Source organism: Ambystoma mexicanum, chromosome 2p (assembly GCF_040938575.1).
Source record: "Ambystoma mexicanum isolate Mex_15411 chromosome 2p, UKY_AmexF1_1, whole genome shotgun sequence".
NCBI lineage: Eukaryota > Metazoa > Chordata > Amphibia > Caudata > Ambystomatidae > Ambystoma > Ambystoma mexicanum.
The window spans coordinates 1293254747-1293278788 of record NC_090923.1 but is presented as its reverse complement, the minus strand read 5'-3'; the positions used below and the strand labels follow the sequence as shown (position 1 = coordinate 1293278788).

Here is a 24042-nt window from a genome sequence, read left to right as displayed (position 1 = left end):
GCGGAGAGTAGAGGCAGGTAGATTTAGAAAGAGGCTGTTACAATAGTCCAAGCTAGAGAGAACCAGAGCTTGGGATACCATGAGCTTCTGGGGAAAGGAGAGGAAAGGCAGAATACCTCTGAGGAGGTGCAGCAGTAGGAAATTTTACTTTTTAGAGACCTCAGAGATGTGGGCGGAGAAGGAAAGGGTGGAGACAAAGATGACCCCAAGGTTCCTAGCCTCGATGTGCCGATGAGGAGGATGTCCGTCTTGCTGGCATTCAGACAAAGATCATTGGGGGCACACCAACCTTGAATCGCAGTTAGGCAATCAGAGATGAGAGAGGGAGAGGAGGTGGCAGAGGGTAGCCTGAAAATGAGTTGAGTGTTGTCAGCGTAGCACTGGAAATTTGAGCAGAAAGTGGCAATGCAGTGGGCGAGAGTTTCCAGGTATTGGTTTAAAAGCCCTTTGTCTATGCCCTCTAGTACATGGGGATGTGCATGAGACCTCTCTGTCAGATGCTTGGTGTAGCTATGCATGATACTTCCCTGCTTGATCCTGCATACCTAGTCCTTTGTGTAGCTATACCTTCTGCCACTGTTGCCTGCTTCTTGGTGTAACTCTCTGCTGCCTTTCTGATGACTTTGGTGTGTACTGATGAATGATGGCTCCCTGCCTGCTTCTAGGTTTATACCAGCATGCCATGATTGTACCACCAGGGTAGTCTAAAAAACCTAAACACTGGGGGAACAAAGAAATATGAAAATACTGTGAGCTTGTTCAGATTCCTCAGGAAATACAAACTGGGCGTGCGGCAAGCATGTTCAATGTCTAAGTACTCTTAGGACTAACAGCGAGAGCACAATACTAAAAATAGACATTATAAGTGGAAAGACTCTAGTGAACGTATGGGACAATCTCTCAGCAGGGACATAGCAACAAAGACATCCAATGAATGGTCCCATGGCCAGAGACAGACACAGGGGAACAATAGTCCTGATTCCCTAGGGTAAACTGGCCAACCTGTAGAGTCTGAAGGTAGGTGTAAAAGCCTTTCCCCCGTTGTGTAGACTAATTGGGCTTGTGTCAGAGGTCCAATCCCACTTCTGGCATGATTTTCCCAGGAGGACCATATTGCTCTGATTCCAGCCAACGACTTTCCCCTTGGGACCATGCTCCTTTGCTTCGAGCCAGACCTTCTGCCGGGTATCCTGTTGTGCCACCCACAAACACTGTATCTGTGCTCTCACTGGGAGTCTGCTCTTCGATCCCTCCTACATCGAGGCCCTTCCTCTGCGTTTGCATGCCCTGAGGTGCCCAGATTCTTACAAGAGGGAGGGAGCAGAGACCTTCATGATGGGGGACACTCCATCAGTCTCCTATATACCCAGGTCACACCAACATTGTGTGAACATTCTCTTGGAGCCAAATGAGAACCACCTGGATCCCTTACCAAGGCTCCAGGATATAATCTCTGAACCTAATCCATTTTATATTTGAGCGCCAAAAGAGAGCCACCTACACCTCCTGCCAAATTACCATGCTAACATGGCTGAACATTGTCCATCTTATCTGGGGCTCCCTCCATCCCATGCCTGAGGCCTCGTACATTTCAAGACAGCTTGCTACTGGACATGTAGTCTGCCCAGATGTCGTTGGGTACCTGTTTGGAGAGTGTGATTCTGGGGAAGCATTCATCCTTGTCGTTAAATGTCTCTAAGTCACCAACCCATTTGGCATATGTCACAGATGGCTTCAATAATCTCCAGAATCCACAGGATGGTTCAAGGGTTTTTATTAACAATTTTCACAAAAAGTTATTTCTTTTGCTCTTGGTAGCAAGCTAATGGGTTTCCCTACCTGGTACCTCAACCTTCCGTGGCCTCTTTCCACACAGGCCCAGGTTTCCCTATTCACCAATATATGAGCAGAGACTATAGGTGGGTGCCCCTACTGTCTAATGCAACCTAAGCTCAAGATGAGGGCCTAAAAGCTGAGGCCTACACTTACTTACTCCCTCTGAGAATTCCGTAGGGATCCCTACTCTCCTGGGTTCCCAAAAATAATTTCAATGTGGTTCAAGACTGTACCCGTATCCTCCCAGAGACACCCTCCCTCTCCATATATATAATATGGGATACATTACTCACCGTAATCGTATTTCTGATGCTTGTATCTGCTTAGATTCACATGCTGTGCATAGGCCGACATCTAGTGGAAGCTGCGGAGTATTACAGTTTGTTTTTCGAAACTCGAAAATGGGCGTCGACACAGGCGTGCCAGTAATACTATCCCTAGTGTGACGTCCACTGTACCCAAGATCCCTCACGCGTCTAGGATCCTCAGATTGTATTTTTTCTGACATGAGGAAGCATGAGGAGTAGCGCGAGTACAGATAATCCAAGCAGATAGACAGACAGGTAAGACTACAAGCAATCATGCGCCTTCTCTCGGAGGGGAGGAAGGGTGGGTCGCATGTGAATCTAAGCAGATACAAGCATCAGAAATACGATTACGGTGAGTAATGTATCCCTTCTGAGGCTTGTGGAATCTGCTTAGATCACATGCTGTGCATAGATTAGCGAGCAGTACCAGAAGAAGGAGGTGGGATGTGAGAAGGGTCATGAGCAAACAGGTGTCTTAGAACCGCTTGTCCCACTTGTGTATCTGTCTTGGAATGAGTGTCAATGCAGTAATGCTGAGTAAAGGTGTGAATAGAGCTCCAAGTAGCTGCTTTGCAAATGGTGTCGAGGGGAACATTTGCAATGAAAGCCAGAGTGGCCCCAATGCCTCTAGCAGAGTGGGCTCCTGGCGTAAAAGGCAGAGTCTTTTCAGAAAGAGAGTAACACAGCTGTATACAGTTGATAATCCACTTCGAGATAGCGCCTTTAGAGACACGATCTCCCACTCTGCCTGTAGCTATGGAGACAAACAGTTGATCTGTTTTCCTTAGCGGTCTGGTTTTATTTACATAGTAGAGGACCGCCCTACGCAAATCTAGGGTGTGTAGTTTCACCTCAGCCGAGCTTTGCGGGTTCTGGAAGAAAGCCGGAAGCTCGATAGACTGGTTTACATGGAACTTTGATATAAATTTAGGTGAGAACCTAGGGTGTGTGCGTAAAACCAGCTTGTCTTTGTGGATAGTAAAGAAAGGATCCTGCACTGACAGAGCCTGAATTTCACTGACCCTTCTTATAGAGGTAATGGCTACTAAGAAGGTCGTTTTATAAGTCAGGTGTTTGAGACTACTTTTATGCATGGGTTCGAAAGGGGGGCCCATGAGCTTAGCTAGCACCACATTAAGGTCCCATCCTGGCGGTGGGTTCGAAATAGGAGAGTGAAGTCTCTTTACTCCTTCCATGAAGGCTTTAACTACTGGTACTTTCTACCACGACACCCTGTTATGGGATGTGGTGTAAGCCGAGAGGGCTGCCAGGTGTACTTTCAGAGAGTTAAAAACCAATCCTGCATCCAGCAGGTGGAGCATGTATGTCACAATGTTGGAAGGAGTGCAATCAACAGGGTTGATTTGTTTATTCTGGCACCAAATAACGAATCTCTTCCACTTGTCAAAGTAACAGTGCCTTGTGTTTGGTTTCCTGGATTCTTTTAGGATGTCCATACACCTCTGTGGTAAATTGAGATGTCCAAACTCTATGACCTCAGGAGCCATGCTGCCAGGTTCATTGAGTTGGGTTGCTGGTGCACTGTTTGACCTTGTTGCTGGGACAGTAGGTTGTACCAGGCTGGAAGTTTGATGGGTTCACACACCGCCATCCTGCGTAGGTGTGGAAACCATGGTTGTCTCGCCCACATGGGAGCAACTAGGATGAGCGTCATCGATTCCTTGTTCATCTTGTACACCACCTTCCTGATGAGAGGAGTTGGTGGGAAAGCGTACGCAAACATCCCTGACCAGTTCATCCACAGGGCGTTCCCTTGGGAGTCTGGCTGGGGGAACCTGGATGCAAATCCTGGGCATTGTTTGTTTTCGCTTGTGGCAAATAAGTCCATAGTGGGGAAACCCCACTGAAAGAAGAGATCTTCTACGATCGTTCTGTGAAGGACCCATTCGTGTTCTTCTGGGAGGGGGTTTCTGCTTAGAGCATCCGCTAGGGAATTGAGCTCCCCTGGAACATGTTGCGATGACAGGAAGATGTTCCGTCTGAGTGCCCATATCCAGATTTTCTGGGCAAGCTTGGACAGATTTGGCGAACGAGTCCCTCCTTGCTTGTTCAGATAGAACATGGCTGTCGTGCTGTCCGTCCGGATCTGCACCGACAAGTTTAGTAGATGGGGCTCAAACGCCCGAAGCGCTCTGAATACTGCCAGAAGCTCTAGCAGGTTTATGTGGTTCTTGGCTACTGAGTGAGACCAGAGACCCTGAGCTGTGTGGTGGAGATGGTGAGCTCCCCACCCAGTCAGGCATGCATCTGTAGTCACCACTGCCTGTACTTCGGGATCGTAAAAGGGTTTTCCCCTTGCGAGATTCTCTCTTGTCCACCAGTGTAGGCTCTGTACAAGTGTTGGCGAAACAACCACTAGATCGTCCCACTGACCACTTGCCTGAGACCACTGTTTCGCCAACCATTCCTGCATGGGACGCATGCGCAGTCTCGCGTGGGGGACCAGGTAAATGCATGACGCCATCATGCCCAGTAACCGCATTGCTTTGCGTACCGTTATTTGTTGACCGGACTGATAATGTGGAATTTGCAGTAGTATATTCCGAATTCTCTCTTCCGAAGGGAAGGTCAACCCTTTCTGAGTATCTAGGATTGCTCCTAGGAACTGTTTTGAGGTGCTTGGCACCAGGCTTGACTTCTTCTCGTTGATTGAGAAGCCTAATTCGTGGAGGAGGTCGATAGTCCTTTGAATGTTTTTCCTGCAAATTCCTGTGGTTTCCCCCGTTATGAGCCAGTCGTCCAGATAAGGGTACACTGGGATTGCCTCCCTGCGTAGGTGTGCTGCTGCCACCGCCAGTACCTTGGTGAATACCCTTGGTGCTGAAGCTATCCCGAAGGGCAGTACCTTGAATTGGTAGTGGCGACTGTCCACCTTGAAGCGCAAGTACTTTCTGTGCGCCGGGAGCATGGAAATATGAAAATAAGCATCTTTCATATCCAAGGTTGCCATGTAATCCCCCTTTTTTAGGAGGGGGATTACCTCTTGTAGCGTGGTCATACGGAATTTTTGGGGCTTGACATACTTGTTGGCAGGCCGTAAGTCCAATACTGGGCGCATTGTCAAATCTTTCTTTGGCACAAGGAAGTAAGTTGAATAGATACCCTTGTTTACCTGGTGTCCTGGGACGAGTTCTATCGCATCCTTTTCTAGCAGAATGGCAATCTCCTCGAGAAGGATCTTCTGATGTTCTAAGGAGTGTACTCTTTGTCGTGGAGGATGGTTCCGGGGACGCTGCAGTAATTCTATACAATATCCTGTGGACACTGTTGACAGCACCCATCTGTCTGAGGTGATCCCTTCCCAAGCCTGGGTGAAGTTGGAAATGCGTCCCCCTACTGGGGTTGCGTGAGAAGGGACCCTGAACTGAGCGTCACTGCTTTGGTGGAGGCGTGCCACCTCCCTTGTTGGGGCTGCCTCTGCCTCTCCCACGACCTCTTTTGTTACCCCTGCCGTAACCTTGGGTAGACTGCTGGCTGTTGTTCCACTGTGTACCCTGTCCCTGGGCATAGTTGCCTCTTTGTGAATTTTGGCCGCGTGGGCGACGAAAATTACTGTTCCCCCTCTGGTTAGGGGGTTTGTTGGTTAGTTGGCCAAGGGATTTCAGTGTTTCGTATTCGTCCTTGGCGTTTTTCAGTGCGTCTTCGACCGCTTTCCCAAACAATAGATCGGGTTCCACCGGCTTGTCTATTAATGAAGCCTGAGTTTCTGTTTTGAACCCCGTCTGCCGTAACCACGCATGTCTTTTGATAACAGTACCTTCTGCTATCAATCTCCCTGCGTTGTCCGCGGCGTCGAAAGTTGCTTTCAATATGCAACCAGACACGGCTCTCCCTTCTGCCGAGATCCGAGCCAATTGGCCCTTTAACGGTTCAGGAGCAGAAGCTATGAGTGCCGCGACCTCTTCCCATTGATGGCAGTTGTAGCTGGCCAACAGGGTGGTGGAGTTAGCAATCCTTGCTTGGTAGGCGGACGTTGAGGCTACCTTCCTGCCAAACCCGTAAAGTTTCTTGCTCTCCTTGTCGGGAGGAGCTTCTGACGAAGATAAAGGTGTTCCAGCCCTCTTCCGAGTGTTGGTAACAACTAGGGAGTCTGGTTTAAGATGTCCTCTTATATAGAGAGGGTCAGACTGGGCTGCCCGGAAAAGTTTTTCGACCCTGGGGTTGACTGCTCTGGTGAGGTTTGGGTTCACCAGGGACGGATCTATTCTTCGTTGGATGGATTTAAGGATAGGGATGGTCTGAGCGACCGGCCTCCTCTCTCCCACCAACTCTTCTGCGAAGTCCCTTTCCTCCTGTACACCGTGGGTGTCAATGTGAAAATGTTCTGCCGCGCGAGCGAGAACCTCGTTAAGGAGGGGCTGGTTATCGACTGGCGAGTCGGTAATTGGGGCTTCGTCCTCTACTGGGGAATCTACTCTGTAAATTTCCTGCTCATCTTCTCCCTCCTCCTGGTCCTCATCATCCGCATAGTATTCCGTCCCGGTTTGTTCCTCCATAATTTGAAACTCCTGGTCCCTCTCAGGGAAAGACTCTCCTTGGTACCTGGGGTGTGGAGTAGAGTATGGAGTAGAGTAAGGCTGCACCTCAAAGGGTTCAGGTCTTTCGAACCGGGCCTTTTTACTTAGGGGGATAGGATCAGTGGAACCTGAGGGTGTGGCCCCCTGAGGGTCATACGAGAGGAAATGCTCTGGATTCTTGTCGTAAAAATCTGCCAAGGAAGACATCCTTGACATAACCCTGTCTATGTCTTCACTGGACCATTCTTTGGAACAGGGGATGACCTTAGTAGTGAACTTAGGGGACTTATCAAGGGTACCCTTGCTGGATGTTGATCTCTCAGTAGACTTGTATTTGTTTGTCTGCTTCGGGGGGAAGGATGGTCTTACAGGAGTGGAAGAATGTGCTTTCCGCTGTTTCCCCCCTCCCCGTGCGTGGAAAAATGTTTTCCCTGTCCCTTGGAGGCCCCGGAGACTTTCGACGCCTGGCGTCGAGGATCGGAAGAGGTATCTGTGTCTTTCGAGCGTGGGGCCTCGCTGGTGTTAACTGCGGGCTCCGTCTCTTGGAGCGCGGCCTGGGGGTGGAAGTCGTCTTCGTCCTCCGACGATCGAACTTCCGTTAGTCTAGTGAGCGAGGCACTCTTGGCAAGAGTGGATGATTGCCTTGCGTCATGAGGCGATCTCATCGAGAGCGCCCAGAGGACACCGAGTCGGACCGTTCTATCTGTGCCTCTTTCCGAGAAGTCGACGTCGTCGAGGTTCGGTTGGACTTAGTGTGCTTAGTGTGGGTAGGGTGTGTAGCGTTTGCGTCGTCGGGGGTCTTCCCCATAGCCGCCCTGCCGGACGACCTTCCGAGGTCGGGGACCTGCGCTCGGCTGTCTTTCGACGCCATAATGCCCTCGCCGTCCGAAAGTACGGCGTTGCTGCCATTGCTGAAGGCGCCCTCCGCTGCCATGGCCGCCTGCCTGTCGTGGTGGGCCCAACGCTTTGTCGAACGGTCCTTAAGTGTCTTAGGTTTAAACCTACTACACGCTCTGCAGTTCGCTTCGGGGTGGTCCCTCGGCAAGCAGAGATTGCACGTGGCGTGGCTGTCGACCCAAGGGTATTTGCGGTTGCACTTGGGGCAGAATTGGAAAGGGGTACCCTCCATACGCACATTGAGGCAGCGAGTTGGTAAGTGTAGGAAATATATAAGGTGTACCTATATACCAAGAGTGAAGAGTATGTACCACCCCCCACTCTCCCTACTTGCAGGGCCGAGGCCAGCGGCCTACTAGGCCCGGGCCGAGGCCAGCAGCCTTCCGAGGCCCAGATCCGTCGTGCAGCAGCCGACGGTCGATGTCTTCTCCAGCCGTCGTCGAGTTGTCGAGGGTCGACGTTGGGGTGGGGAAGGATGTCAATAAAGAATTATAAATTAGCAAAAGTATGGCTAAGGCCAGGGGACTCCGCAAAATGCTTCCGACCAGTGTGGCGGAAAAAAACAATCTGAGGATCCTAGACGCGTGAGGGATCTTGGGTACAATGGACGTCACACTAGGGATAGTATTACTGGCACGCCTGTGTCGACGCCCATTTTCGAGTTTCGAAAAACAAACTGTAATACTCCGCAGCTTCCACTAGATGTCGGCCTATGCACAGCATGTGATCTAAGCAGATTCCACAAGCCTCAGAAATATATATATATATATAAATATATTTGTCTCTCTCATTCTATTTCTCTCCTTTCACTGATCATACAACTACTTGTTCTACCTCCTGTTCCCCTCCTATTTCCTCCTGCTCTCTCACCTCCCCCTCTCTCGACATCTGTAATAGAAGAGACTAGAGATGGGTGACCCCTACTTACTAATCTGACCTAAACTTAAGGTGAGGCCTTCTTTAACTTACTCCCTCTGGGACTTTCTAATGGCTCCTTACTTTACTGGTTTCCTGGAGATTGTATCAGTGTGTTTAAAGACTGTGCCTGTATCCTCTCAGACACTCTTTCTCACACCCTTTCGCTCCTTTCCCTGATCTCACAACGGTGATGCTGGAAATGTATTGGAGGTACAGGGGCTCCATATCCTTGTCCTTTATTGCTTTATCATGTATGTTCTGTCTTGTTTTCCGCGCAGGAGTTCATGTGGGACTCCTGGCAGTGCAGCTCTATGTCTTTTTGGTTTGGTGAACAGACCCTTGGATACCCTTATAGCACCCATGTGTGGGAGTACGACCCTGTACTCCTAGTGTATGTGTTTGGGCACCTGTGTGTGGCCCACAGAGCAGGGTATGGGCTGGTGGCAGCTCCATGCTAAACTGACAGGTGCTCTTAGTATCCTCCATTTTGGGATACTCAAGCCCTGCCTTTGGAATCAGTTGATTCCTGATAGGAAACAAAATGGCCCCTATGGCCTCTTGCTTTTTATTGCCTGTTACCTTGTATTCCCGAAGTCCCGGGAAGCCTGACTCTGTCCCTTCCCACTGACTGGCTGTTGGGTGGAAGCTCCATATATGGTGTTGTGGGGAAGTCCAGGCCAGACCAGCTGGATCCTTCCCAATGACTGTATGTTGTGGCTACGCCCGCGGGGTGGGACCTGGGTGAATGGAGTGTGTGACAAACACGCATTTCATGTTATGGGTGTTTAGTATCTGGTGGTTGACACAATGACTGAGACAACCCTGCCCGAAACTGTTATGAATGCAATGTGGAGTTCTGAATGGCAGAGTGCTTGTCCGAATCCACATTCCGTGAGTCTGGATGGAGGAGAATGGCCTGAATGCACTGTGAGCCTGATTGGCTGCCTGACTGCCTGAATGCTTTTCTGAATGATTGGTTGCCTGAGTGTGACCCAGCAGAGTGAATGGGAGATCAACAGTATATTTGGGGGCCTCTCACTGATGGAAATAGTTCAGAAGCTGAAGTTGATGCTTAACATTGAAGCGAACTGGAAGAATTGCTGCTGCTGTGCTTCGCTAATCTGAAAGCTGCGTGACTGTCAAGGAACTTATCCAAGAGCAGACCTGGCTACGAGACCTCTTCCCGAGCTACGAGGGACCATCGTGCACCAGCTGATCTTTGCCAAAGCTCCCTCGAAGTCAGATCCTCAAAAAGCTGGCGACCGGAGACGGGGACCGCCACAGAATCACGAAGCACCTGGACATTGAAGTGCATCACCGTTGATGACCGCCGTTGCAGACAGTAGCCGCAGTGCTCCTTTGCCTAAGACATTTGATCCAAGGACTCACTTGCTCATCATCGTTGACTGCTTTTGTCCTGCCAGAGAAAGCCAAGGCCGCCGACGACCGAGGAGAGTCCGCCGGTGGGTTTCCCACCAACTCAAGACCTCAGAGACGTCGATGAAGGTACTAAAGCCAGCCGTGGTTACGCCCCGTCCGCCGTCGCCAGACGTCGACCCCGGACACCCTTGCTGGGCCAAAGTTCTTCATTGACTCTTTGCGGCAACGAATGCTCTCGTCGAGGTGCACCGCACGCCTCAGCTTGCAGGACGTTTTTGACCGATCGTCAACGAGCACCGCAAGAACCGAAGCTGCTGGTGCAACAACAGTGCTCACCCATTTTCTTCACCAACTCCCAACGACCCGTAGCTCCTGCCTTGAAGGGAGTGCACTCAAGAAGGGCCTGTCAACGAATCCTCGAAGAACTCTACGTAACCAGGTTCTTTAGGGTCGTAGAATCTTTTAGAAGGAATTGAGACTACATTAAGCATAATTGGACTGGGCTTGTCAAATACGCTTTATTTACAGGTTGCCCAGGCGGGTGGGATCCTCACACAGAACTGTCTCTAGGTATCGGGAGTCAGTGTTCTGCCATTGCTCGACTTAACTTGCCTTCTTTCTGTGGTCTATTGTTGATTCATTTTATAATCTGAGTCATATGCTATTTTGAACTGTTAGCAGTTGATGCATTTCAAAGGAATCGATAGTTAAGAGTAATACCACGTAGACCTGTATATGTTTGTATATATTTGCCATTATAGTATTGCCAGAGTACAAAGTGTGTTATTGTGATTGTGAATATAACCTTGAACCTTATTTATTTAAAGACTGTGTTTTCACTAACATAGTGTGTGGACATTTGTTTGTGGGTGCTTGGAGACTACACTGTACGTAAGAACCAGCCCACATCACTTCTTGAGAGCTAAGCCTTGATTACTCGTCCATTGCTAACAACAATAGAGAATCTTGGCTGGAGTGCTCTGTGCCTCGACTCCGCCATATAGGGAGCAGGAGTACAGACGCCCCCTCCGGTCCTTTATAACAACTCCTTGTGCAACATCCTATTCTCCTATATCCTCCTGGTCTCTTTCTCCCCCTGCTCCGTCTCTACCCACCTTTGATCTTCCTAGGTTCTCCCTCTCTCTGTCTCTCTTCCCCGCTCCTTACTTCCACCTGTCTCCTCTCCCCTCTCTCCCTTTTTTTCTTCCCCCTTCTCTCCTCTTCTGTCTTTCGGGTCTCCTTATATTCCTCCTCTCTTTCACTCTCCTCTACTGCTGCTTCCTTGTGTATCTAACCTTCCCTACTCCGTCCACACACTATTTATCGCCTTCTCTTCTCTACCTTCACTCTCCTGTCGACTCTCCAATCTCCCACAACCTTCTCCTCCAACACTTACTCAATACACTCTCACAATCACAGCTTCACTCTTTAAACTTGGCACCACTCTCTCTTACATTCAGCATCTTACCTAAAGTCCTATCTAACTCTGCCACAGACGCCCCAGCACGCAGCTCCACCTTCTGCCCTCCACTTGGTCTCTTGGCCGACCTCCACAGCTCCTGACTTCACCCAAGCACATTTCACTCTTTATAGCACCTACAGGTCTTTTATCCCCCTTTCCCGTTCTCCCAAATTGATTGGTTCTATATCTGACCTGACACTGTCATTCACTCTAAGGGCCTCATTACACGGAATGCGGTAAACCATGGTGCTATTAGCACCATGGTTGCCGCCGGTACCATACCGGTACCACCATGGAGGAAAGGGGAATTACCGCCCCATTCCAAGGTTGGCGGGACGGTAATTCCCCCTTTCTCCATGGCCCTTTCCCATTTTTGCCCCATAGGGCTCAATGGGAATGGGGAAGGAGCTAATTACGGTCTACACCAGCCGTTAAGGTCGGGTCCCGCAAAGGGACCTCGTAGTAAGGTGCTAAGGGTTTACCGGTACCGGTAAACCCTTACCACCTACCGTGTAATGAGGCCCTTTGTCTGGTCTTTTCCCTGGGGACAAACTTTTACATGGCACATATTTATAAACCCCTCTAAGCTCCGCCCCTTTTTGTTTATAGCATTTCTTGCCATCTCTGTGACATTTTTAGCATGGTGTTTGTTCAGCGCTTTGTTCTTGCGGGTCCTCTGTAAGTTGCATTCCTGCTGACTGTATTGCAGTCTGGACTCTTCAAAGCTGTCTTGTGGCCATTGGCTCCTTTCATCAGTCTGCTGTAGTTCTCTGCTGTCGCATAGCATTGTGTATCTTGCGTCCTGCAATAAAAGAAAGAGAACTCTGGCGTGAAACGAGGCATTGGGTGATCATTGGTTGAGCGACAATGGTACCAATGGCAACATTCAAGGCACATTCAGGGGGATCAGGGCCCCTCCCAACCAAGCACCGCCCACCCCAATTCTGGGGTAGGTTTGGCTCTGGCATACGCCTGGCTAGCCCAGGTTGGTAGGGGCCCTGAGCCTGTCACAAATAGTCCAGAGGTCCACGCCTCATTGCCTTCATCGCAGTGAAGCCCAAATAAGCGGGTGAGGACAAACTTTTTAGATATCAAGCTACAAGTTTGCCGACAAGATGGCACTGATATAATTAATCACCTTTCCTGAGACTACCCGGAGAGCTGTGGAGTTGCAGACACAATGATAAAATGTGGTACCCACGCAGGGGTAATTTTTACAACTAAACAAAAACAGCATGGAAAAGCCACTGATCAAATGCAGCGAAATGTGGGTCCTCATCAGTAACTAAATAAGGGATAAGGCAAAACCTGTTGTTGAGTGATATTTTCTTAGTTAATGCACCCGTCTGTTATGTTACGTTCTAAATCTCTGGCCAACTTGGTGCGGACTGCGAGGGGCCTGTCCTTGCAAACGTCTGTCAGCGATGTGTAAATACTGGATATCAGTATTCTGCCTGCCTCATGCTTTCAATAGATATTTGTTTACCATAAGAGGTGGTAAGACCCCGTGACACACTGATTCCTGGGGTCGAGAACAATAACCAAAGGCAAGAAGCTGCTATCAATAAGGGGAGGTGGGCATACCCTAGTTTAAACACATTAATTGAGGGTAGACCAGCAAAAAAGGTCCTGACATCCAATAGAATATACACTCAAAAACAATGGAAGGGGGCGCTGTTGCGCCCTAGCAAGATGGCGGCCTGATTCAGGTGTTCTGCAGCTTGAGACTGCAGTGTGGGGACAAAAGTATCCTTCCCGTACAACGAGAAGTATGAAACCTGCTGGAGACTGCACTGGAGCATATAGCTTGCCTCATACTGACTTTCAGGCAGGCTGGAGCTCCCGAACCGAACCATAGCGGGCCACGTGGCAGCCCCAGCTGGCCGGCCTGCACGGCAACCACTGCAGCCTTGGACCACATGTGAAGCCATAGCGAAGAGCAGACAACTGAGGAAAGCTGCGGGATAGGACGCGGCTCGGAGGGGGACTGCTGAAGCCTGCGTCTACCTGTCTGCCCGGCTCTTGAGATACCTGTTGGCATAACGAATCCCGACTCATCTGGCTGACCCGCTCATGTGGGGGAACTGGCAGGACGCGGACTGACCTGATACAGCACCCTGGGTGCCTACCCATTGGTCGAGAATCCTTTGTGCACGAACATTGCTGCTCCAACCATTCCTGCTCTTATAGAGGCTCAGACTGGATGAGGGCCGGTCTGATGCAGCACCTTGGACTCTTGCCCGGCAGCCGTCATTTGTCAGTGTGCAGGGAGTGCTCTAACCTGCCCCTAATGTAGCCGTGACTCTGCCCGCACTGCGGCCCCCACTGAAGCTGACTTGCGGGGCCAGTGGGGAGCGCGATTGACCCGGGAAAATGGCGAAGGGGACTCTTTCTTGGCTGAGCACGAGCCAACATAGACATTTCAGAGGCGCCCATCCAGCCCCATAGGGCCTGCTGGCTGAGGTCCCCGGACCCATTTCTCCCCTGCCTCACGACAATGGAGCTGCTGGAACTGAGTTGAAGGCTGGACTCCCCGCTGGACCACAGTGATTCCCCGTGTGAGGGACGGAGGTACGTTGGCCTGCTCTTGCCTCCGGATACCGCCCTGGTTGTGTGTGGACTGGATGGGTAGCCAATCTTAAGCCTGGCCACGCACCATGATCGGAGTGCCCCTGGCCGCTGTGTTCACTGCATTGTGTGGACACACTAACACCTTTCAACCTGCGAGACTGGCAAGTGTGGCCCTGATCATCACAGGGCACTCACTTTAACTGCGTACAGCTGCAATGGGCGATGAAGTGGGACAATACCTGGGACGAGCTCTCCCCCCAGCGAGTTTCAGACATGGCGGCTCCTGGTGCCCCCCACTCGGACGGTTAAGCTGCATGGACTACTCTGGCACTGACGGCCCTCACAGGTGGCTTGCTGCATCTGGGTGGCACCAGCAGTTGTGGGGGGACACAAGCCTTTGAACACTTACAGTAGCCAGCCCCAACTCCTCCTGCTGCATCAAGTTGGCTGAGCCCACAGAGGAATCCTTCTGCCACTATCAACAGAAACGTGGTGTGTGATTGCACCTCCCCTGCATGCTAGTATCCTGCCTTCAATGATCCCTACCGGGGAGCTCACTGGCTTCTCCATTAGACAATAAACCTGTTATCCCTCAGGTGTAAACAGGCGGTAGTGCTGGGTGCCTCCTCAACATTTTTCCAGCCCTCTGCATCGAGACATCTCACAGTGAGGTCTTTTGTTCCTGGGTGTGTACGTCCCACTAGTGGAGTGAGGCTCTCGGCAGTCGTTGTTGGCTGTGAACCTTCCTGGACAATCCCTGGCTGTCCCCAGTGTGGTGAAGGGATATAAGGTGACCTGCTTGGTTCCTACACCGAGGACTGCTTATCCAGCTACCCGGAAGCCGGGGGATACCCCAGACATTGCCCCAGCCAAACTTACAATTCTCCTGGACATTTTGCTCATTGGCTTTGACACTCTCAGCATTTTCACCCACTACCCTTATAAGGAGGGCAACCATGGCCAAAGGAGTGGGCAAAAAACAGCTCTCCATAAAAATGTTTGCCAAAACTACCACCAAGGTACCGGGGGAGGATAAGGAAACTGTTGTGAGTCCCTCCCAGTCTGCCGGTGGTGAACCCATGAAGATGCAGCAGATGAAGGACTTCATGCGCGAGGACTTCACAACTGTCAACACCAAGCTCGACAACATGAGCGGTACGATTAGTGCCATAAAGGCTTGTATTGAGAAAACCGACACTGGTATCATGGAAATTGAATCCAGAGTTGGGTTGACTGAGGACAGCATTCATGTGCTCAGGGCGGTTCTGACGACACTTAACCAAGCAAGTACAAATTATCAGCAAGGAAAATGAGGATTTTTTTTGTCCTGGTCGCGTCATAAGAACATACAAATAATTGGTGTCTCAGAAGATAACATCACCGGCTTTATGGAGGACTTTGTAGAGCGCACCCTTCTCTCCCTGCTTGAGAACCCCAAACTTTTACCTCAGTTTGCCATAGGACACGCTCACTGTGTGCTGGCAACAAAGCCTAAACCTGGTGCTACTCCATGCCCAATTATCGCCAGCGTCTTAAATTATCGAGACAGAGATGCTCTGCAGCCTGCTGCCAGGGCCAAGGGGGAGTTCCTACTGAGGTCCAGCAGAATCCACCTGTATCCAGATTTCTCCATCGTGGTGCAGCAGGAGAGGAAGTCTTTTATGGCTGTCAAAAAGAGGCTGTGCAACCTTGGGGTCTGATATGCCATGTTGTTCCCCACCAAACTGAGAATAGAACACTCAGATAAATTATACTTCTTCACAATTCCTGAGGAAGCAATGAAGTTCCTGCACCATCACTTCCCTGGATAGGCATGCTTCTCATCTCATTACGCCTTCCGCCAACTACACTGGCCGCTGCTGAGGCTCTGACACAGCATTTACCACAGCACCTCTGTGCTTGGCCCCTGGCACCGGCTACTGATGCCCCCCCCACAAAAGTTCAAATTGTACACAATGAGCATTCCATGCTTGCTATACACTGTGCTACGGAGCCGCGATCTGATCTGGCCCTACCGCGCCTTTACTTTTGCTGGGTTTTGGCCAGTCTGGCTGTTGCAGCACATCATCACAGGACTCATCGAATGTAACATTGCACCTGGACTCTGGTGCTAGTTGCCATTTCCCCCCTGTGCAGATTGTACTTGCAAGCGTAGGTGCACTTAATACTTTCTACTCTCTGCCCCGCCATGCTGCGGACTGGACTGTAGGACGCGAACAGCCCCCCCATGCTAAGATGCATATGTTCTTGGTTACATTGTTCTGGGGAATTCACTCCTTTGTTTAAGAAAGGGGAGAGGGGTGGGTGGAGGGATGGGGTTAGAATGAAAATGCTTGATAAGAGTGATAGGGCCACTTCTGAGCAATCGTCGCTAAAACATCTCCTACAAGGTACTTACCAGTCGCTTGGGTAGGGTACACTACTGAACCCTAATGGACCTATTAAATGAGGTAGCGCATTGTTCGATGGATGGGGCATGCAGAATAACTCTTACACCAAATAATAAGACTGACTCAGGAAGTTAGAAAAGTATTTCTGTTTCAATCTCAAATATCTAAAACAAGAAATACAACGGACATCAATGGATTTTGCACAGCATAATCTCAATGCATTTCATAAAAAATTACTTTTATAACAGAAATGTGTAAATCGTGAGCTGGAAGCGCACCACACTGTTCTCTCCTTCTTGGCCGACACTTTACCTCAGGCTTCTCGCTGCTTGACTCTGTATGCGCCCCGCGAAGTCAGGTGTGCTGTGCGAGTCCTGCAGTTTCATTTCAAGTCTGCGCCCCTGAACGCTATAAGCAGACGGGTGACTCTTCACTCCATGTGTGCTGCGTGGAGGGGGGTTGGGACCCTCAGATGAGTGCCGCACCTCTAGCAGTCCACCAGTGCTATTCCAGCCTCTCCATGTCTTCGGCTTGGGGAACCGCCTCACACCACCCAAATGCGGAGCACTGGGGGCTCACCTTAGGACCGTAGAAGAATAGTGATGGTGGGTTGGGGAACCTGCCCTCATGTCTCGGATCTGTTATGGCCTTCGAAGCCCAGCTGCGACTTCCCCTTCGATGCCAGTCCAGCCTACACAGAGAGATGCGCTGTGCCTGGTCCAGGGTACCGTGTTTGCTTCGTCGTGTTTTTGCGGTGCTGGTGAAGCAAAGGTCTTGATCTTCGATCAGGGTGTGCTTGCTAGGTTCATGACGGTATCCTCATATTTTGGTAGCAAACCGGATTGTTTTTATGCAGATACCACGCCGGACTCCCTTGATCACCGACAGAGCTCACCCAGAGGCTTGCATGCTGCTCTGTGCGCAACAGCACCCACCTCTCATTCTTGACTGTCTTACTGCTATTCAGGCATGTTGTGCCGCTCAATATCTCTGCCTTAATGCCAGTAAGACTGAGATGCTTCTCATTGGGACCCCATTTCCCTCCTTCCCTCCTAATCTCTGGCCACCCTCCATGGGCCCCCTCCCCTCACCCTCTTGTGAGGCAAAAAACCTTGGAACCTTGGAATCATCTTCGACTCCTCTCTCTCCTTCTCTCCTCACATCACTGACTTTGCCAAGAAGGCCCACTTTCAGCTACACCTCCTCAGGGGCATTCTCCCTTTCCTCACCTTTCCCCAGAAACTCAATGTCTCCAGAGCTCTGGTCCTCTCTAGGCTGGACATCTGCAACAGCCTCCTCCTCAATCTGCTTAAATCCTTCCTTTGCCTCCTTTAACTAATCCAGAATAGGACTGCAAGACTTATCCTTGGCCTCAAGCCCAGGGACTGCATCTCTCTGCTGGATCTCACTTGCTGCAAGTATCAAGTTCAAGACCCTTTGCATCATCCACAAGGCTTTCTGGGGCTTGGGACCCCGCTACATCCAACTCTCTCTCCCTAAATACCTCCCTGGTAGAGCCCTTTGGTCTTCTGCCTCCAGCTCTCTACAGATCAGACGCTTTTTCAAGCAGAGCGTGGGGATAGATCTCTCTCTTCGGCAGGTGCTTCCCTCTGGATTGGCCTCCCTTCCCCTCTCAGACTTGAGTCAGATCTCCTTAAGTTCCAGAAGCTTCTCAAGACCCTCCTTTTCTCTTCTTCCTTCCCTCTCCCCCTCCCCTACTAATGTCCCCCTCTGCCGCATTGACTGGCTGCCCGGTTCCTTCTGATTCATACAGGCCCTCTTCCCCCAGTCTACCCCGGTCCCCTCGAAACCCTCCCAACCAGCACTTGCCCTACTGGGCTCCCTCCCCCTGCAAGAGCCTGGCAGGGCCTGCGCCCTTATTGTGTCCCTCCAGCACTTGGCTTGTTGACCTTCATTACCCGGCACTCTTTGCATTTCCCTGGCTCTTGTCCACCTGGTCTCCCCTGAGCACTGCCTAGGCCTAACCCAGGGGTCCTCTTTACCTCCCCCCGACCCCCAGCTCTTGCACGCTCTCCACTACGACCTGCACTTCCTTTCCCTCCGTAGCATTAGCGCATTCCGCTCTGACTGGCACTTCCCTCCACCTCCCCACTCCCCTGCCCTTCTTGTTACTTCACTTGCACGATCCAAATGACACAAGGTCTAGTAGAACCATTTTTTATTATATTCATCCCTGCCCCCCCTCCTTTTTGTCTTGTTGCGCCTTGAAACACCATTTGCTGTATAGGCGCTTCAGAAATACCCAATAAATAAATAAATACATAAACCATAATCCAGAAAAATAGCCATCTCATTTGCCGATAATAGCTCCTCACTTTCAATGTCTTTTCTGGAGTTTACACATTTTGCTGTGGTGCCCACAGATTGCCAACCTCATTGTGGGCATATTAGTGTTCGGAAAACTGTACTTTGCGGCTACCCAATTCGTCTTGCTTAGCCTACCCGTAACCCGCATCTTTTCTCAGCCATCCACAAATCTTTTTCATCTTTCTACTTGCAATATCACCCCTTGATGACATTAAAAACTAGCAACTTGTTCCGAAATGTACCCAATAGGAAACCAAAATCACACAAAACATTTTAAATGATCCAAACGCAGACCATATTTTTCCCATCTTTCAAAGCACCTCTAAAAACTCAAAATCTTTATTGAGTAATAGCGGCACTCTAGAGAGTCTGGATACAGGTCACGGAAAAGAATACCATTGCCACAAACAATGAAGATTAGTATGTGGTTATGATCGACTTTAAAGCCGCATTTGACACAGTAAATAGGGATAAACTGTTGGAAATAATGATCCCAAGATCCTTTTTGGCGCTACTGCCTGAACTCAGGCCAAAGATTGCCCTCTTTAATATCTGGAGGGAACTCCTTAAGAGGGGAAAGGTGGGGATACCAGCAATCCCCTCCCAATTCTTCCAACGCTTCCCGCCACTGACGAACCATAAACTAAATTGTTGGATGTATTTCTTTTTGTGATAATGTGCACAATTTGGTGGTTGTACTTTGATTTATTTTACTTCATTTGATGAAGACTTGACACTACCAAGGACTATGTATGTAAGTCGTACCACTGCTAAATGAATTAAAAGAACAGAACTAGGAGGTTCATATACTTCGGTGATTGTGAAGTTGAGCACTATATGTGTGTACGAGTTATATGTTGTTTTAAGATGTCAGTGTACTTCTTTTATGAAATTCTTTTATGAAATTGCTGTATGATATTATGATAAAGCTCTTTGAGCTATAATTGGTTCCATGTGTTAATATCCCCGCAAAAGTATTGCGATACAAAAATATCGCCATATTTTTGTGGCAATATTGAGCCATGGACCCTGCGGGGGACACCCCCGCAACCCTCTCATTATTTTTAAATGTGTGGGGGACACCACCGCAACTCCCGCTCTCACAAATTATCCCCCCAAAAATATTGCCTATGGTGAGGCAAACGACCATATGTACGGCGATATTTTTGGTGGGGATAATATGTAGGGATACCCTATAATCATAATTAATAACAAATAAATAATCAAGATGAGATACTAAAAAGCAAATCACCAAGTCAGTCATAAAAGAATCGTCTTCTGTTTTTTTTAAACACGTTAGATACTCTCAAAACTAGCTGGCTGTCAACCTTTAAGCAAGATATATTTACATGAGTACATAGTTCCCTAAAGTATGTGTATGATCTTGGGAAATCCATCCAGGGGGTCAATTGATCTTGCTTCAATCTTTCAACCTTAACTCTTGCAAAGAAAGCATTGGCACTGCCGAATGGCTTTTGCATAGGCATGGAATAGCCCTTTTTCAGCCACTGCTATAATGGTGTTACCTGGCAACAGTTGACAAATGGTGTTAGGGCCTGGGCATGTTATGGCAGTGTTTGGCAAATATGCCTACCTAATGCATATAAAACCATCATAATAGTTTGATTTTGGGAATTCAGTGAAAGAAACATATCCAAGTATACAAATGTTCCATAGTTCCATATAAATTCGGTGATTGAAGGCCCGATGGTTAAGCCATTTTAATTGCATCAGGGGCTCATTTGTAGATGTAATTAAGTCATATTTCAGAAAAACACTTAAAAATAACATTGACATCACTTTATAAGCACAGAGTGAACACAATAAGACCCCCCTATGTGTATTTTGAGCTGTGAGGGGCTTGTAGTGCTGGAGAATGGCCAAAAGAGCTAACAGTAATGGGATGTGTCAAACTCTGCTTGAATGCGTCAATCTCTGCTTGAATGCCCAAATGCTGACCGTTCCTTTTGTCTTCAGTTTGCAGGTTTCCCGAATTGTTGGTTGAATACAAAACCAGACCTTCCTGATCGGGCCGATTTGAGCCTGGACAAGTCTGAGAGTCTCCCTCAGGTAGATGAGGCACTGGACATGTCTTTTCAGGACTGATCCCCTTTCTTGGATTCCTATGGTTTGCCCCAGGGGGCTCTTCATCAGAAGACCACCACCCTAATTCCCGATGGGATTGAGCCATCACTTACTACCTCCTGCTGCCTCTAGATTCTACCACAGAATCACTGGTTCTGCTGCAACCTACCTGAAACCTACCTGCTCTTGGTCTTCAAAAGGGGCCTGCTCTCCTACCACCACCCCAGGTATAGGTGTGGTAGTTCCCCCTCTAGCTCTTTTCTCACCACCACCAGCAATGTTAAGGTTACTCCGTTACTCCTGATGGTTCCTCTTCCCAGCCTCTTCTCTCACTCTCACTCTCTCTCTCTAGGTGGTATTCAATGCTCCTCTAGACTCTCCTTCCCAACTCATACTCTAGCATAGATGGCAGCCCCTCTTCCACTAACCTCCTCCAGACTCAGTTAACACTCCCTAGTCTTCCAACCTACCCCAAACTCTTCCTATAAACTCTTTCTCCAACCTCCAACCCTCGCTTCCTGGTCATCTCTCAGTATTCCCCTTGCTGGCAACTCTCTGTCAAACCTCTTCTGCCAACACCTACCGAACTCCCCACGCTGTAAGACTGAACTAGCAGCTTTTTTAAGATCCCTCCGCCCCAAGGGTGAGGTTTAAGGATATGGGCAACCTATGTGTAATGATGGCTGGGACGCTTTGTGAATCGGTCATGTGTTCGTGGTCATGTGGCTGAAAAAAAGGCTGGCCTATGGTTACATAAAGGCCTGCTGACATCTTCTATTTTAGAAAGGCCCTACCTTCATAATCAAGTAACAGGTTCTCTCCCTCCCCCTTGGAACCGTACTGCCACTATTTGAATTAGTCTGAGTCCCTCTGCTCTCTCAGCAGGGGAAACCAGAGTCAGAAAATCCTCGGGTAATCATGTGAAGCTGTGAGTTATATTAACAGTGCCTTTGTCACAGGCTAGTTCTCTAGTGTCCTAGCGCAATTTAGGATTCGCTGGTTGTGCAAGGGTGATTGATTATAAGAAATGTGTCTTGCGGCATTGATACCAAGAGAAAACATGTTTCTTTGGGTTACCAGACATTTCATCGAAAAAAATTGGTCGACTGGACAAATGGTCGAACCAATTTCGTCGAAAACCAAATGGTCGAATTTTTATTTTATTTTATTTGTACCCTTTTTTTTGGGGGGGGGGTCCCCCCACCCTCTTTTTTTTCTAAAAAAGCCTTTTTTTCCCTAAACTACAACCTTAAAAATAAATATATAAATTAAAAAAAAAAACCGACCATTTGGTTTTCGACGACATTACGTCGACCAAATGTCCTGTCGACCAATTGTTGTCGATGAAATGTCCGGACACCGTTTCTTTGCTCGTCCATTCTTTTGAAATGTTGCAACTTTGTTCCCTTAAAGGAACAGCCTCTATTTCATATGCTATATGTTTGGTTCGGCTTAAGAATCCCGAACGGGTCTGTGATAGTATAAGCATTATGAGTTTATGGGAAAGAGTCTCTTTAAGGGCAATGGGTAACACCGCCCCACGCCTCCGATAGTATTGGCTAGTTGGGGAGCTTGGGTTATAAGTGCCCCTGTGACTGCTCACAATCCATTAGTTTGGGGAGGCATCCAGCTCCTTGGACCACCCTACTGTTGGTCCCCAAGTTTAGGCAGGGGACTTTGTCAGAGTGAGTAAAAATCAAAACAAATCCTAGAGGCTATGTGTCCCTCCTTACATCAAATCACTTTACTATCTTCACTTACCATGCCCATTGTTTGAATTTACAGGCACCGCTTATAGCCCCAATAGCCAACAACAAACATGTCTGCCAGAGCCTGAAAATCGTACCCATAAACCATGTGAACCAAGGAGATGGATTTGTCAGGGCTAAGCACATAGTGCACACCTTGCACGGGGTTACATTGCCACTTTGTACCCTTTTGCCACAACGTTTAAGTCAGAGGGGTTGATATGAGGTTCTGGGGAGGCTATATCCCCTGGCCTTTTGGTTTTAGCCCCAGGTAGAAGCTCAGAGTCTACAACCAAAAGGCTATAGCTAGCCCCGAGTCCTGGCAGTCCCGACATTAGCATAGCCCCAGATCTTTTCCAGATCTAGCAACACTCCTGGGTTCTGTAATAGGGAGTTTGCACCTTGCTCATATCAACCACAAATTATCAAAATAAACACATTTATGACATTCTGTTTCTATTATTTGTAACTTTTTGTGTACATGTCTGGCTAATGGTAACTCAAAATTCAATTGAATCAAGTGTGCTTTCAAATACCTTCATAATCAAGTAACAAGCTCAGGCTCATTTTATTTTCAGATTGTATGGTTGAAAAAGATTCTTTCCAATTCTTCATACAGCCATAGTCGCATGTTTTGATGTTTTGATGTCGAGAGATATAGAGCTGTATTATTAATATTTTTTTTTATTTGTGATTTATATAGCGCCGTAGGCCAAGGAGGTACTTTGCAACAGCCATCGACGGAGCAGACTTAGCAGACAAAGTTTTCTGGTATAGGCGCACTGTGACTCCTCTTACAGACCATTGTATATGAATGGTAACTTACGGCAGCACCGCCAACAGATATGGAGGAACAGACGCGTTGGCCACTTTCCAAAACTTCCAAGCCAAACAATTCATCTGAAAAATCAAAGATCTGTATTAAGTCTATGGACATACTTTGATCCAATGACGCTACTGCTGTGATTTTATTTGACAATGGACACAGATTTTTTCTCCATGAATTATACTATGACAATTGTAATATTTACAGTGACTTCCCTTGAATGTCTTTCCCCTGGCATAACATAGAAAGCATGCATAAGCTCTTTCTGCAGGCCATTTACATTCGTTCTGATTTTTATTGATTTGTTTGGTGGAGCGTGGTCACGGAATTGGAGTTACCATTGCCCCCACCCATTTCACCGTGCAAATCTTACTGCTTTATCCCCAGCATAAGATTTTGATGTTAGTGGTAATCCATTTAACCCTACCAAAAGCAGGCGGATTCCATAGGAATCCATTGTAAACGCTGCCTGGCATGCCTAACTGGCAGGTGGCATTTGTGCAATTTGCACCACTAACTGCAAAAAGAAAGATTAAGGCAATTTCACATAGTTTTACACTTTGTAGTGGAAATGATGGAAATTATACGGAGAGGACCTTTTTGCATTTAAGTACACATGCATAAGGACCCCTTTCTGCAATTTGCTCGGATTTGGAAAATGACCTCCCTAGCATCTTACACTTGTATTCCATTGCACAGGGCCTCAGAGAATAATCACAGAACATTCCTTTTTGTGCTTTTGCTATCCATCAGCC

At 48.6% G+C, this 24042-nt stretch overlaps 1 protein-coding gene across 1 annotated transcript in view; it reads right to left on the bottom strand.

Moving 5' to 3' along the window:
* The window catches only part of LOC138567884 (otoancorin-like), a 701441-nt gene that overhangs the window by 503135 nt on the left and 174264 nt on the right, over nt 1–24042 (bottom strand). The window contains exon 12 of the mRNA XM_069646381.1: nt 23288–23361. Coding sequence (XP_069502482.1) covers nt 23288–23361 — 74 coding nt within the window. The remainder of the gene's footprint in view (nt 1–23287; nt 23362–24042) is intronic.